Source organism: Bufo bufo, chromosome 5 (assembly GCF_905171765.1).
Source record: "Bufo bufo chromosome 5, aBufBuf1.1, whole genome shotgun sequence".
Lineage (NCBI taxonomy): Eukaryota > Metazoa > Chordata > Amphibia > Anura > Bufonidae > Bufo > Bufo bufo.
The window spans coordinates 246,045,164-246,061,383 of NC_053393.1; the positions used below are offsets into that span (position 1 = coordinate 246,045,164).

At 47.2% G+C, this 16,220-nt stretch overlaps 1 protein-coding gene across 3 annotated transcripts in view; it reads left to right on the forward strand.

Annotated features, from left to right (window-relative positions):
- Nucleotides 1-16,220, forward strand: part of MLH1 (mutL homolog 1) — a 148,799-nt gene that overhangs the window by 64,283 nt on the left and 68,296 nt on the right. For 2 of the 3 annotated variants that reach the window (XM_040431919.1, XM_040431920.1), the window contains exons 11-12: nucleotides 3,905-4,058; nucleotides 12,342-12,715. In XM_040431919.1, coding sequence (XP_040287853.1) covers nucleotides 3,905-4,058; nucleotides 12,342-12,715 — 528 coding nt within the window. Of the gene's footprint in view, nucleotides 1-3,154; nucleotides 3,238-3,904; nucleotides 4,059-12,341; nucleotides 12,716-16,220 lie in introns of those variants that run through there. The other variant, XM_040431921.1, reaches the window with a different exon arrangement.

The window sequence follows — 16,220 nt, forward strand, 5'->3', positions numbered from 1 at the left end:
TCCTGTGTCCCCCAATGATACCAGGGAGAAAACAGGATTTTGTGAAACTCACCTGTAAAATCTTTCTCGCAGGGTTAATTGGGGGACACAGCACCCACCCAGTATTTATCATTGTTGTATCTCCTTTACTTGGCACATGTTTTCTACTGCTCCTACTGCTTGTGCACAAACTGACAGCTCCTCCCATGCAGGCTATGCCCCCTCCAGCCTGGAGAGAGCAGAAGTCTTTTTTTCAGCCTAGTGTCACCTCCTAGTGGCAGCAGCAAGCTATACCCACGGTCCTGTGTCCCCCAATGAACCCCGCGAGAAAGAGATTTTACAGGTGAGTTTCATAAAATCTCGTTTTACAGTCTAACCCAAACCGGCTACTCCAGAGAGGGTAAAACAAAACCCGCGGAGTCAACCTCCACAGAAAAAGGTGGGAAAAAACCCCACTATGCGAGTCTTGGGAAACTCAAAAGGAGTCGACCAAGATTCGCTGACCTATTTGGAGATAGGGAGAGCAATCAGGAAATGCGTCCCCGACCCTGGACCCAGGTCATAGAAATCTGCGTGGCCATCAAATGCAACATTACTATTGTAAAACAATGACATCATGCCCTCGCAACAGGAGTGAGAGAGCAAGAGCACGGTAAACCAACACTGAGGCCCTAGGAGAGCCTAATATTAGCCATGTCAAAGAAGGCCTTCAAAACCTATCACATGTCCACTAATCCAGAGCAGACCGGAGAGTACGCTCTTGCCTCCTCACTGGCACCTCACGAGGCAGAGCCCGACCGTCACCAAATTCCTGGATGGTAGTTGAGGCCACAGCCAAGGATGTTAGAATCGAGACGTCCAACCAGTTCGGCAGGGACAGAACAGGTACATCCAAAAAGCGGGAGGATCGGCTTCAGAGTGCGCCTCATCAACAAGGTTCTCCTGGACACGTCCGGTAAAATGTGGTTCTGAGAATTTGCAAAAGGTAATGGGCCTAGCCTCCAGGCTCGCTGTAGCAGGTCCTCTTTTTCTCTGAATAAATGAACACGGCAAAGCACATCCCGCTGGTTGGAGGCACCTACTCGTCGGGGTCCCATGACTCGGTGGACCCTGTCTAATTCAATCTCGGACTCTTCCGGTCTGTTGAGGAGGGTGTTAAAAATGGCCATCACTGATTTACGCAATCCTGAAGGTTGGATGTCTTCTGGAATCCCCCGCAGTTTAATATTGTTACGGCGCCCTCTATTTTCCTGGTCATCAAGTTGAAGCAACAGGTGTCTGTTTAGGGCTTGCTGAAAGGACATGCTCGCCTCAACCTGCGTCAGACGTAAGTCCAGAGAATTAGAAACCTGTTCCTGGGAGGTCAATTTAGTGGAAATTACGCTAATATCAGCTTTGACGGACGCAATGGCTTTGTCCTGTTTAGATTCAAGCTTCAATAGCATCGACTCTAAGTCAGTTTTAGTAGGAAGAGAGCTGAGCAGTGACCAGATGTCTCTCAATTTAGGCCTTTTAGAGCGTTTGCTAGGAGAAGAGGAGGTAGAGGACGATGAATCAGAGGCTTCTGTAGCTGTTTGAGTACGGAAGATGGCAGGGGTAGCTGGCATATCCTGCGGCAACAGCTGCCCAATTGTGGTGTCCCCTGCTGGGTTTGTTACATCCTCCAGGGAAGTGGATGGCAAGGCTTCCATTAGGGCCATAGAGGGGTATTTCATCGGAGTTAGACCGCAGAAGCGGCGACTGGGGGCCCTCTGCAGCAGAGATAAGTGCCTTATGGAGGCTATCCCCCAGCATATCTGTGTTAGAAGACGGTGATGAGGGCGTCAGGGTACACTGCATTGTATGGCAGGGAGAGTCCGGCGGCGATCTCACCACGATTCCCACGCTCGCAGGAACTGCTGCAGATGGTGAGGAGGCTGGATGCTGTGTGGTCCAAGTGCCTGGCATGAAGGAGAACAAGGCCGATGTGGGCGCCGTCAGATCCCCACCAAAGCGCAAGCCTGGAGAGGCAGGAGATCCCGGGAGCAGGTATGCTGGAGTTTGTACCTGTTGACATTGCGCCTGCTCTGCCGTGGCCGGTCCCGTTCCCTCCATCGGCGCCATCTTGGAAGCGCCGGGGAGTGAAGCAGGGGACTGCTGTTGGGTGAAATACCGCAAAATCTCCAGAACGTCTCACCCTGTCCCTGGGAGAAGAAGTCTTCCGCAGCTGGGTCGGTAAAGGCAGGTAATCGGGCCCAGGGTCCGGGAGCTCAAAACACAGGCTGCTCACACGTCCATGCTCAGGCCACGCTACTTATTACATTTATCTTGTGCCTGTCGGGTCCACTATGTTGACGTCTTGTGGTTTTTCTGATCGGGTGGTGCGGACCATGCTGAAGGTGAGGAAGCTGGTGCGAAAAATGTCATCTTCCTCAGCTTTGTTTCTCCTTTTCCAGGATTCTCGTCTTTTTATAACCGGGTCTGATCTGGGGATTGGGCTGAGTTTTCTGAAAGAGGAAGTGTTGGTCCTTTCTATGCTTTCAAGGCAGCTGAGTAAAACCTTTCTTCAAGGGGTCACTCACTCTGTTCTACCCTATAATTCTCGCGTTCTGTGGTGGGATCTTAACCTTGTCCTGGAAAGTTGCATTACTGGTGGCCATCACCTCTATCAGACAAGTGTCTGAGTTGGGGACACTTTCTTGTGAGAACAAGGTGGTTCTCTGACCTTCCTACCTTCCAAAGATGGTTTCCCCATTTCCCTTTAGTGAGGACATAGAACGAGATTTATTGTGAGGATATGCCATGTAAAAAAGTTGCAAACTGTGTGTTTATCCACCGTCCTCACCACTTTCCAAAAAAGGGGCGCAGTGACATTTATTATCTTGTATGCTATTCTTCTGACGTAGAAGAACACTGTAAACTACGGCAGGGGCTGGCATACATTTCAGTTGAGGCGCACAGACTTACGCATTCTGCGCTGTATTTATGACTATGCGTACGCCTCATCATAAGTAAGGAACAGCATCCGGCAGTGTGCCTGGGTATCATAGCCTAGTTCTTCCCTCTTTCTGCCCCTCTCCGTCTCATTCCACGGAACTCTCCCTCCACCATCTGGATGTTGTCACAGCTATTCAAGTCTATTTGTATCTGACGGCAGCCTTTCATTGCTCAGATGCTTTGTTTGTTTTTTTGTCCCAGACAACCCGCGTTTGGCAGCATCTAAGACTGAAGCTGCCCAAACGATTCAGCTGGCCATTGGTGAGGCCTGTCGTGCCAAGGGTAGGACACCACCATTTAAAATCACAATGCTTTCTGCAAAGTTCATCATTGGTCCTCTGTTCTTCAAGTGTGTAAGGCGGCTAAGTGGTCTTCTCTTCATACCTGCACAAAATTTTACTGGGCGCATACTTTTGTGCCCACTGCTGCTTCTCTGGGTCGCAAAATATTGCAGGCCACAATGCTCTAGGCATCCCTTGTGTACTATTGTTCATGGGGTTTTTCTTTCCCAAACCGTGGTTTGCTTTTGAACGTCCCATGGTACTTTGTCCCCAAATTACGCTAGCAAAACAAGGAGATATTGTGTTACTTGCCTCTAAAATCTATTTCTCGCTGAGTTCCTCAGGAGGCACAGTTCTTACTTTTTTTCTTTTTGTTTGCTTTTCTCATGTCTTTCTCTTGTTGGCTTCTCCTGAAAGAATGAGATTTTATAGGTGAATAACATAAAATCTCCTTATCAAACTTCCTGTGTGAATCTCGCCTAAGGTGCCATCCATATGCCATATCATAGTACGTCTAGGACACAATTCATTCAGTCATATTCTACTCAGTATAGCATGTTGTCCAACAGACTCCGCAAGAAATAAAATAGCGAATACAGTCAATATGTATTATTTATTTAACCTAATGTAGATAAAAACTCATGGAGATTATTTAATTCATTTTACAGCTTAGAGATAAATCCACAAAATGTTGATGTAAATGTGCACCCAACAAAGCATGAAGTCCACTTCCTGCATGAAGAAAGTATAATTGAACGAGTTCAGCAGCACATCGAGAGCAAATTGCTGGGGTCAAATTCTTCCAGGATGTACTTTACCCAGGTACTTACTATAGGTGGTGGTTTATACCACAGTTTTAAACAACAACAACAACAACTAAACATTTGTAAAGCGCTTTTCTCCCGTAGGACTCAAAGCGCATACAATGATCCATAATACTAAAGAACGTCTACGTGTGAAAGCTGAGGAGGGACTAAATTTAAAGTATTTGCTCTACCACCTTTTAGTCCTAATATCAACTTATGTTATGGCATTTAACAAGCATTGTATAACAATTATTGTACCATAGTAACCTCTTTAGGATGAATTTATTCAACGTACTAATATGTACATATTTATCAAAAGTTCTGCATTGTCTTCACACCTTGTGAAACCAGGCTGATCAAAGATGGAGGGTCGTTGGACCACACATTTCCCTCTGCATCCTCCATTGTAACACCTGGGGTCATTTATCAAACTGGTGTAAAGTAGAACTGGTCTAGTTGCCCATAGCAACCAATCAGGTTTCACCTTTCATTTTCCAAAGGAGATTTAAAAAATAAAAGGTGGAAAAAATCTAATTGGTTGCTATGGGCAACTAAGCCACTTCTACTTTACACCAGTTTGTTAAATGACCCCCAACTGTGTCTGCAATAATTTGACCACTGCAGGCCTAAAGACCATAGTGCACATCTGGCTACATACCTTCTCATCAACTCTCTTCTTTAGATGAGCTTTGTTTCAAGTTCAAAATGAACAGACCCTCTGTAAAGCACGGACTCTAATGGGTCGCACCCCTATTGTGTAGGGACGGGTCTCAAAAACCAAGTAGTAGCTGGGGTGCTCCACAAGCCACAAAACAATTTGTGTAAGGTGTATTATTCATATGATGCAGTAATCTATTTATTGATCGTACCAATTAAAGGGGTTATCCCATAACTAATGTAAAAAATGAAAATCCGATGATATGTAGTACGTGGCAATCTCTAACAAACTGAGAACCAGCCCTGTACCTCACAAGGATCCAGAGATCTCCACATTCACTGCTCTGCTCGATTTATTTCAATCTGGCAGCTTCGGGGGAGGGTGCACTTTCTCAGGGTGCGTGTCCTTTCTACTGCAGATGGTGACAGTTGAAAGATGGAACTGAGTATGTGCTTCCGTCTCAGTGAGTAGGACGGAGAAAAAGAGCAAACAGCAAGTGGCACTATACAGTGGATAACTCAGGATCTATAATAAATGTTTCCCTTACGCCCATGACGGCACCCTTGAGAGACCGCCTCCATCCAGGACGAGAAACAGGAACTTTCGTGGACAGCTCTTAAGGAGGGGCTCTGCCCCTATACCACCAGTTCCTGTTTCCTGTCCTATGGATAGGACTTTTTTTTTTTGTGGAGAGCTAGATTTAGGCTGCAGGCGCCCCTGAGACACATCATTATAGGGGTTACCTGGTGCGGCGTAAGTCTTCACTAGGAGCCGCCTGCAAAGTCTGAGGCCTTTCCTTCTGGGTCCTGGATGCTTCATCAGGCTAGTGTTCCTGGGCAGTCCCAGCATCACAGCGAAGTGATGCTGACACGCTGGATCCTCCTGGCGGTGTACAGGAGGTCCGGGGCCTTTTCGCTGCCTGCCCCCCTGCCTGGGCAGCTTACAGAGACGGGGGGCGGAGTTAGAGTTTGTACTGTGTGCTCTGCGCACAAACTGGAAGTTGCACGGGGCAACTTCCGGTATTTGGAACGCACGTGGAAAGAGCGTTCCGGAAGTAGGCGAGGGACATCTCCTACTGAGGCCGCATGGGAGCACCGGCAGGGACCCGACCTAGGGTATTTAAAACCCTTCAGAGCGCGGTCAAAAGGAGCCCAGCCAGCCTACAAGCATCGGTGGATCCCTTATGGAAGACGCTCTATCCCTGTCTACTATCATGGAGGATGAGAGTAGTCAGCTCGCTGATGTCCAGGAGGCTCATGACGCCAGACTGGTACTACTAGTGGGGTAAGGGGGTCAATCCCCAACTTTTATTTTCCTCTGTCAGGTTCTAATAGGGGCTTGTTCTCTTATTTTATTTTATCAAAGTATCAAAGATTGCCCTTGGAAAGCTACCACAAAAAACAGAGGGAAAGAGTGTGCTGTATGCAAGAAAAAACTTGCCCCTTCCTGGTCCAAGTTATTATGTCAGTATTGTGTGAATAAGGTGGTAGAAGAGGAATCCACATCTCTGTTTCAGAGCATTAAAGTATAACTGTCATATTTTTTTTTTTTTTTTGCGTATTGGATTGTGGTGATTAATATCTCCTTGGTGGCCCTATTTCAACTTTTTACTGTGTATTTAATTACCCCTTAATTCCACATTTGTGTTCCCTGTACTGCCTACTTTTACCTGTGCTCAAAATAGGGTTGCTAGGCATAGTCCATCCTCTGTTGGAGCAGGCTGTGTGCAAGGTCAGATTACTGACAGCCAGGGACTGTAAGTAAATGATTAAACCCAGGTCCTCCCCAGCAGCTGATAACAGTGCCTGGGCTGTGTGCACTTCTCCCTGTCCCTGCGCTTGTCAGACGCTCCCTCACTCAGCAGAGCTAGAGAATGCAGAGCCGAATCAGCGCAGAGCAGGGAAGGGAGATCTGCCATCTGCTCAGTGTATAAATGAAAGCAACATGTGGTAAGAGGACCCCTTTGTGCTGCAGGAGATTAACCCTTTAGGGGGAGGGCTCTGGTTACTGACACTTTTGGGGGGCTATTGTTACTGGCTAGTGAGGGCAGGCGGGATTAGCCTCAGGGTGAGGGCAGTGGCGGCCATCTTAACTGAATAGTGAAATTGCAGTTTTATGCAGACTGGTTGCTAAGGGCTTGATCTTATTAAATATGGGGTAAGTCAGTCTAATAGTAACTGATTCTGGAATATCCTGTTATTAGTAACTACATATATGAAAATTGAAATTAGGGTCTAAGTGTGACAGTTATCCTTTAAGGATATTGTCAAATCTGAAGTTTCTGATTCAATGAAAATTTTTAAGAACTGCCTCCCTTCCTCAGCCTCGAGCAATTAGGGTCACTCTAGCATGGTATCTGATTCGGATTCTTCAGACGAGAATGAGCAAGGAGAAATCCTAGAAGTTTCAAACTCTTCTTCGGATGAAGAAACCACGGGTAGACCTTTTATTTTCCCCTGAAGATACGGAATCTCTGCTAAAGGCTATTAGAGCCACTATGAAAGTGGATGAATCTAAAGAACAGAAGTCTGTCCAAGATGTAATGTTTGGTAATCTGGGGCACAAAAGAATGGATAGGACTCCTAAATTAGACTCCCCAATAGCCAAGATATCTAAAAAATCTGCTTTGCCATTTGAGGATCTCGGTGCTTTAAAGGATCCTATGGATAGACGAGCAGAAGTTTACCTTAAAGTATGGGAAGCCTCTACCCAGGCATTTAAACTGACCCCTTCCCAAAGTTGTGTATTTCTAGGACTGATACTGGATTCAGTGAACCTACGTTGTATGCTGCCTCAGCACAACATATCCCAATTAAGATAATATGTGCAGTCCCTAGTAGCCTCAAAAGATCAAACCATCAGACAGGGAATGGCAGTATTAGGCAAAATGACCTCTACGTTACCCGCGGTCAATTGGGCCCTGTTTCACTCCAGAACTTTTTAATGGCAGATTCTAAAATAATGGCAGGGATCACTATCCCCATTGTCAGTCGGGGGTTCGACGGGGTATGGAGCTCAATGGAGAGTCAGGACTCCCAGAATATGAGAGAGCTCAGATCGGTTCTATTTCCCTTAGGCCTCTTTCACACGACCGTATGGCTTTTTCAGTGTTTTGCGGTCCGTTTTTCACGGATCCGTTGTTCAGTTTTTTTGTTTCCGTTGTTTTTCTGTTCCGTTTTTCCGTATGGCATATACACTAATTACATAGAAAAAATTGGGCTGCGGACCCATTGACTTGAATGGAGCCACGGAACGTGAATTGCGGGCAATAATAAGACATGTTCTATCTTTGAACGGAATTACAAAAACTGAATGCATACGGAGTACATTCAGTTTTTTTTTTTTGCGGAACCATTGAAATGAATGGTTCCGTATACGGAATGCAATAAACGGCCCGTAAACGGGGAAAAAAAAAACGGTCGTGTTAAAGAGGCCTAAAGAGAATTCCTACCCATAATACAAGGAAAGGGAATAAAGATCTTCTCAGACAGCACCACGGTGGTATCCTACCTAAACAGGCAAGGAGGGACCAGATCAAAAAATCTTATGTCCTTAGCTGCAGAAATTTTTTTCCTGATTATTCCTTTTGTTCCTTTCATCAAAGCAGTACACTTACAGGGAACAGAAAACAAGGTGGCAGACTATTTAAGCAGAAACCTTCTAGATCAGGGAGAATGGTGTTTAAACCAAGAAATCTTCAGCCATATAATTCAGCTCTGGAGCCATCCTCAAGTAGACCTCTTTGCGACCAGTCAGAACAAAAAATGCAACCTATTCTTTTCCCTAAATCCGGAAGATTCTCCGGCAGGGATAGACGCCTTCTCCCTTCCGTGGCCGAATCAACTTCTGTATGCCTTTCCTCCTCTAAGACGACTTCCGAGAGTATTACAGAAGCGGATGCAGGAACAGAAAAGGCTCATTTTGATCGCCCCCTTCTGGCCAAGGAGAACATGGTTCACCTGGTTGAGGAAGCTTTCTCTAACAGATCCCTGGATTCTTCCGGACAGGCAGGATCTGTTGTTTCAGGGTCCTGTCTTCCATCCGGAAGTAATATACCTTCATCTAACAGCCTGGTATTTGAAGGGGAAATCCTAGAACGCAGGGGTCTATCTAAGGAAGTTGTATCTACCCTATTATCATGTAGTAAAAAAGTAACCTCTACCATTTACCTCAGAATATGGAAGACATTCTTAAACTTCTCTAAAAGCCCAGTAGATCCCTTGAGTTCTCCTCCTATGTCTGAAATTTTTGATTTTTTACAAAAAGGTCTCGATAAGAACCTAAGACCTAGCACTCTTAGGCCTCTTTCACACGGGCGAGATTTCCGCGCGGGTGCAATGCGTGAGGTGAACGCATTGCACCCGCACTGAATCCGGACCCATTCATTTCTATGGGGCTGTGCACATGAGCAGTGATTTTCAAGCATCACTTGTGCGTTGCGTGAAAATCGCAAGCAAGTGCAGATGCGGTGCGATTTTCACGCATGTTTGCTAGGAGATGATCGGGATGGGGACCCGATTATTATTGTTTTCCCTTTATAACATGGTTATAAGGGAAAATAATAGCATTCTTAATACAGAATGCTTAGTAAAATAGGGATGGAGGGGTTAAAAAAATAATAATAATTTAACTCCCCTCATCCACTTGTTCGCACAGCCCTGCTTCTCTTCTGTCTTCTTTGATGCTCTGTGAGGAAAAGGACCTGTGGTGACGTCACTGCGCTCATCACATGATCCATCATCATTAACCCCTTCATCCCTAATTTACTTAGCATTCTGTATTAAGAATGCTATTATTTTCCCTTATAACCATGTTATAAGGGAAAATAATAAAATTTACACAACACCTAACCCAAACCCGAACTTCTGTGAAGAAGTTTGGGTCTGGGTACCAAACATGCCGATTTTTCTCACGCGCGTGCAAAATGCATAAAAATGCTTTGCACTCACGCTGAAAAATTGCGCATTTTCCCACGATGCACCCGCATCCTATCCGGCAAAGATCCATGATGCCCGTGTGAAAGAGGCCTTAAGGCACAAGTTTCTGCTCTTAGTGCTTTTTGTGATTTCCCTATTGCCAATCATCCATGGATTAGGAGATTCTTTAAAGCAATTAGTAGGATTAAACCTGTGATCAGATCCTCAGTTCGCCCGTGGGATCTTAATATCGTTTTTTCTAGAATGATGGAGCCTCCTTTCGAACCACTGCATGATTTATCTATTAAAACTTTGTCTTTTAAAACCGCGTTTCTGGTGGCGATTGCCTCTGCCAGGAGCGTGGGTGAGATTTCTGCCTTTTCAGCCTCTCCTCCTTATACTAACATCCTGGAGGACAGAGTGCTCATTAAACCAGATCCTTCTTTTCTACCTAAAGTGGTCTCCCTGTTTCATAGGACCCAAGACATTGTTCTTCCATCCTTGTGTCAGTCCCCAAAGAATAAGGAAAAGAGGAGGCTCCATTGTCTAGACCAGTGGTGCCCAACCATTTTTCGTCTGAGGGCCGCACTAGACTTGGTATAAATTTTGCGGGCCAGAACCAGGTAGCTTTGCCAGAAAGAAATGCAAACGCTGTGAGGGGGCACATGTGAGCATTACTACTGTGAGGGGGCAAATATCTGGGCATAACTACTGTGAGGGGGCATGTGTGAGCATTACGTCTGTGAAGAGGGCACATATCTTGGCATTATTACTGTGAGGGGGTATGTGATGTATACATGTGTGTAATGTATGTAGTGCAGTATGTGATGATCACACACTGCACTACATACATTACACACATGTATACATCACATACTGCGCTGTCACCTTCTTCTGCAGGTCTACCTTGATGTCTTTAGGCTTCAGTCAGATCCTCCACCGCCATGCTTGCGCCGTGTGCCCGACACCACCAGGAGCTGGCCCTGCCTCCTTTCATCTCCCGCCAGCTTCTCCTACAGCAGGGCGCTCTATCGCTCCAGTGCCCACCCAATCTTACCAATCAGGGGCGTAGCTAGAAATGACTGGGCCCCATAGCAAAAAAAAATTTGGGGGATACTTGAAAGTCACTAGTCAATGGAGAAAATCATCTAGACTTTTTGTACAATTTGGAGGAAGAAACAGAGGTTATAAAGTTTCTTCTAGACAACTGTCTAGATTGATAGTGAAGGCTATCACCTTATCCTATTCCTCAGCAGGGGAAACTCCCCCTTTGGGATTTGGTGCTCACTCAACCAGATCCATTTCTACCTCTTGGGCAGAGAGGGCTAATGCATCTCTAGAACAAATTTGTAGGGCTGCTACCTGAAAGTCTCCATGTACTTTTTTTCATCACTATAGATTAGATTTAGACTCTAAGGACCGGCTATCTTTCGGCAGAAAAGGTCCTACAGGCAGTAGCCCTCCCCAAGCTAGTTACTATTTTAGTCGTCTCTCAAGGGTGCTGTCATGGGCGTAAGGGAAATTTAAGATTACACTCACTCTTTTCAGCCTGTGTGTGTATCCCGCCCTACATTTTTAGCCTGTGTGTATGTGTGTGTGTGTGTATATATATATATATATATATAAAGTTCCTGTTTCCTGTCCTGGGTGGAGGCAGTCTCTCAAGGGTGCTGTCATGGGCTCATGGAAAAGTGATTACCGGTGAGTGTAATCTTAAATTTCATTACATGCAATTACAGAAATATTCACATCCAGGTGCTGGTTTGAAAAATGTAGAATATTTTTTTGTAAAGCAAGCAAATTTGTCTCTTTGTTGTTTTTTTTTATTCTATTTTACTTTCATTCTGGCCGGAGATTTTTAATTTTTATTCCGTTACCATTTTGTCATGAAGGACGGGTTGTATATTTATATGTTCAACTGCTCATCTTTCATAAAACCGTTCATAAAAAAAGAGCATCTTAACAGGCTGATGTTTTTTTGTTTTTTTTTTACCTTGATGTCACTGAGGGCTCTGATAATTGCGCTCAGTGGATTGCTGAGAATGTCACTGTGCACTGAAAGTACGCAAGTGCCCCTTCAGTCTGAATATTGTGGGGGTACCAACATATGAATCCCGCAAATAAAGAAGTAATTGTATTTCCTAGCAATGTGTCTTCTTAGAGTAGGGGAACATTCTTTAAAGGGGTATTCCAATCAACAGTTTTCATACTTACCTGCGGCGAGCGCAACCTTCACTTCCTTGATTCAGCTGGGCGGGCTCAGTCAGCTTGATTGACTTCTTCTCCCGGCCGGGCCGCGCTCTGTCTTCAACGCGCACTCTGCCGCGCATGCGCCATGGTGACTTATTCCTGGCCTGTATAGTACAGAGCCGGCGTGCACGTTCCGGGCTCTGTACTATACTGGCCAGGAAGAAGTCATCATGGCGCATGCACGGCGGCGTGCGCGTTGAGGACATTGCCCGGCCCGGAGAAAATCTTCAGTCTTCTGCGCAAGCGCGGCCACAGGATTCGACAGGCGAGAGGTGGCCGTAACCAGGGGAGACAAAAGACAACAATCAGGTAAGAGGGGACTTATGTATTTACAAAAATGATCACTGTCAAATCATTAACAGAATTTAACAGTGATCATTGTGATGGGAATACCCCTTTAATGCGGAAAGCCTCCTGGTAATTGTTCTTGTCCGTTTAGCTGTAGTAATTGGCATTCTTCTTGCTTTTGAAATAGACATTGCTGCCTGGAGCATCTATATCTGCTAGTGAAGTGGTGAAGCCTACTTCCAGTACATCAACTGCTTTTAACAAATCTGGTGATAAACTGTATGCCCATCAAATGGTGCGTACAGATGCCAGAGAGCAGAAGTTGGATGCCTTTCTTCAACCTCTACCAAAACCGCAGCCATCCCGTGTCCCAGAAGCTAAAGTTGTGGAAGAGCAAAAAGATGATAAAGTCAATCCAGAATGCAGCACTACAGAAATGATAAGTGATCTTGAAATGCTTGATGATTCGGATTTACTAACTTCTGTTGAAGAAAGTGAAATGCATACAGACGACATTGAAGAAAGTGAAGCAAGTACTTCTTCAGGTAGTGGTCTACCCAGGTCAGTGCTACCTCCTTTATAATAATTTGATTTGTCTTATGTTATCCTGCCTCCCTAGCGCCAATGAGGTTAGGCTACTTTCACATTAGCGTTTTCAATTCCGCTATTGAGATCTCAATACCGGAAAAAAATGCATTCCGTTCTGTTTGGTTGCGTCCCCATCACGGACGGAAAAACGCTGCAAGCAGCGTTTTTCTGTCTGCGATGTGGTGCGGAGCAAGACGGATCCGTCCTGACACACAATGTAAGTCAATGGGGACGGATCCGTTGGGGACGGATCCGTTTTCTCTGACACAAACTGGCACAATAGAAGCCGTCATGGCTATAGACGACATAATACAACCGGATCCGTTCATGACGGATGCATGCAGTTGTATTATTGTAACGGAAGTGTTTTTGCAGATTCATGACGGACGGAACTGCAAAAAACGCTAATGTGAAAGTAGCCTTAGTTTGTTTGCTTGTCATTCCAACAGCTTTTTGCATCTGCTTCAGACCTGTAAATCATTGGGTTTTATGTTTTTTTTTTATTTAAAGTGTACCTGAGTTTTCACCCAAAAAGGAAAACTATGCTGGGTCCTCACTGCCTAACAATTCTGTGCAGAAAGAGTCTCACCGTACTCTGCTAGATACATTTGATTCCCGTCTTATTCCACCCCAGTTCTGTGGCATTGCTGTTTTCTCTTGTGGTGTGTCCCCGCGATGTCAGTCTGGCAGTACTGTACTGAAAATGCTTCTGTTTTCATATTTCCCAACATGGATTACATAGCAAACAAAATCATGATTCCGGGTGCTTAGATTTGTCTTTTGTCTTATCATCAAAAATAAAGGGTTTTCTCGTGCATGGCATTGGGGGACACAGCACCATGGGTATATGTCCAACTACCACTAGGAGGCGACACTAGACATAAAAAGTGTTGGCTCCTCCCCGTTGGGCTATACCCTCTCCAAAGGCACTAGGCTAACCAGTCTTGTTCTAGTGTCCATAGGAGGCAGACCTGACCTGCTTTTTTGTGCAGGTCATCCTGCTACTTTTTTATTTTATTTTTTCTTCAATCATTTTTTTCTTTCTCTGCAGGTTTCGGCCTGCGGCAGGGGTGGCTCCATCGTGTTCCACTTTAGTTGCCCCCCTGTGGGCGCATACTCAGGTACCTGGCAGCCACCCAGTCCCCACTTGAGACTGCTTCCGCAGTGGAGTTCCAGTAGACCCACGGCTCCTGTGTTGAGTCCGCCGAGGGGGTGGTCATTGCTGCGCCTGAAGACATCGGAAGGTAAGTAGGGATCCGCATCCATTGTGGGGACCCTGTAGTCCCCTTCTCCCTCCCTCCTTCCCCCTCCCCAACCCCTCCCATGGCCTTTTAGGGTCTGAGGCACTTTGCTGGGTGGTCCACCCACTTTATCTCCCCCATCCCCATGAAGGGGGTTGTTTTGGGGCCCAGATACCTGCAGGGAGGCCCATGTCTCCTCTGGGTCCGGCACTTCCACGGAAGTCGCAGCATTCCCGCATTAATCGGGGTCATTTTCGGGTGTTTTCCTGAGAGGGCCTCCTCAATTCCCCTCGGCCCTGTGTTCCTACCGCTCCGCGGTTGCTTCCGGACGCCTCCGCGGTCGCGGGCGTCCGTTTCCGGCTGCACTTTCCTAATCAAGGCCCAGGCTTTTCGGCCGACTAGGCCGCAGGTCACGTGGGGCGGAGCCTTCTCTCCGCCCACTCCTGGCTTCCCGGGCTCTCTCATTCATCCTCCCTCCATGGGAGGGGCCTCTCCTCCTTGCCCTATCCAGCTCCAGGTGCCCTGCTCTGTCAGAGGGGCGGTTCTTCCTCCGGCTGCCGGCTTCTTTCTCTACACCGGGTCGCCATCTTCTCCTGCATGGGGCGTGCTGACACAGCTCCTGGGGTCTGGTAGGCAGCGTCTGGCTGATTTGCTCTGCAGGCTCCCCCCCCCCCCCCCTCCTTTCTCTCAATTGCCGCATTCTCCTGCAGCCCTGCCACCTGATCTATTGCTGCTGCAGCACCTCTTGGGAACAGTGGCTCCGGGGACAGTTAGGTCAGCCCTGCTGCTCTATGAGGGCCTCCTCTCCCAGCCTCCTTATCGGATCGCCACGTATTTCACGTGCGTCCGTTGTCTACGGAGGTTCCCATGTGGTCGGCTTGTCACCCCCCTTCCGCCCTTTTGTGTAGGTCCCCCCTGAATGGGCTCCCTCCCTGTCGAACCATGGGAACCTTGCCTGACTCGCCCAATCCCCGGCGGAGTCGCTGGAGCGCTACCTACGAATTGCGGTCTCCTCCCCCCCCCCCCCCTTCCCTTCCCAGGCTCACGCTCAGATACAGGGTCACGCAAGGAGTAGCCCACGGACTAACCTCTGGTGGTCTTAACTAGCTTCCACCCCTCCTCGACATCCTCGGGTCGCCCCCAGGACAGGCCTGAGGCTGGTGACGAAGCCTTCTCTGTCAGTTGCCTCTGGGGACACCTCTGCACCGATTCCCTCGGAACAGAGCATCAGGCGGTCTTCCACTATACAGAATCCCTCTGTGAGGTCAAGACAAACGTCCACGGAGGAACCTACCCTACCCAGGTTTTGGTGCCCCTCTAGTGGACTTTCGGATGGCGCTCTCCTGCCTGCACAGGTAATTTCAGCACTGGTAAGGCAGCCGTCTCCGTGCTTAGCAACTGGGACTTGTCTCTGGTACGTACGCCCTCGTAGGCTGTACACGACAGACCTTCCTGGTTCCCCTATCCAGGGGCTATGTTCCAGGCAAGCTGATAATTCAGGCAAACGCCTCTTGTAGGGTTGGTAACCCTTCTCGGCCTCTAAAGGTTCTTTTGTAGTAGCCTGTATCAGAGAATACAGGCCGGCTTTTATTGCCGTGGCGATTAGTTCCTACACTTACTCCAGATGCTGTAGCCATTACCCCTGGCTGGCTCTATGGTGTTCTACGTGGCACTATTTCCCCCTGCCGGGTGAGATATACAGGCCGCCTTCAATTGCCGTAGCAATTGCCCCTGTCTGTTTCCAGCCACCTTGCTCCCTTCATAGGTAGAGTTCCTACACCATCTCCAGATGCTGTAGCCAATACCCCTGGCAGGCTCTATTGTGTTCCATGCGGCAACATTTCTCCCTACGGGCGAGATATAGAGGCCACTTTCAATTGCCATAGAATTGCCCCTCTCTCGTTCTAATGGGCACCAAGTTGCCACCTTGATCCCTTCATAGGTAGAATACCTGCACCATCTCCGGATGCTGTAGGGCGTTACTCCTGTCTGGCTTTATAGTGTACCATGTGGCATTTTCTCTCCCTTACCGGATGAGATATTGAGGCCTCCTCCAATTGCCGTAGCCATTGCACCTACCTCATCATAGTGTGCACTAAACAGCCATCTTACTCTCTTCTTAGGTAGATTCCTGCACCGTCTCCGATCTGCAACCGTTACACCTGTCTGGCTCTATGGAGTACTATGCGGCCCTGTTTCCTTCTGGTGAAATAGAGGGCCTCCTTCAGTTGCCGTTG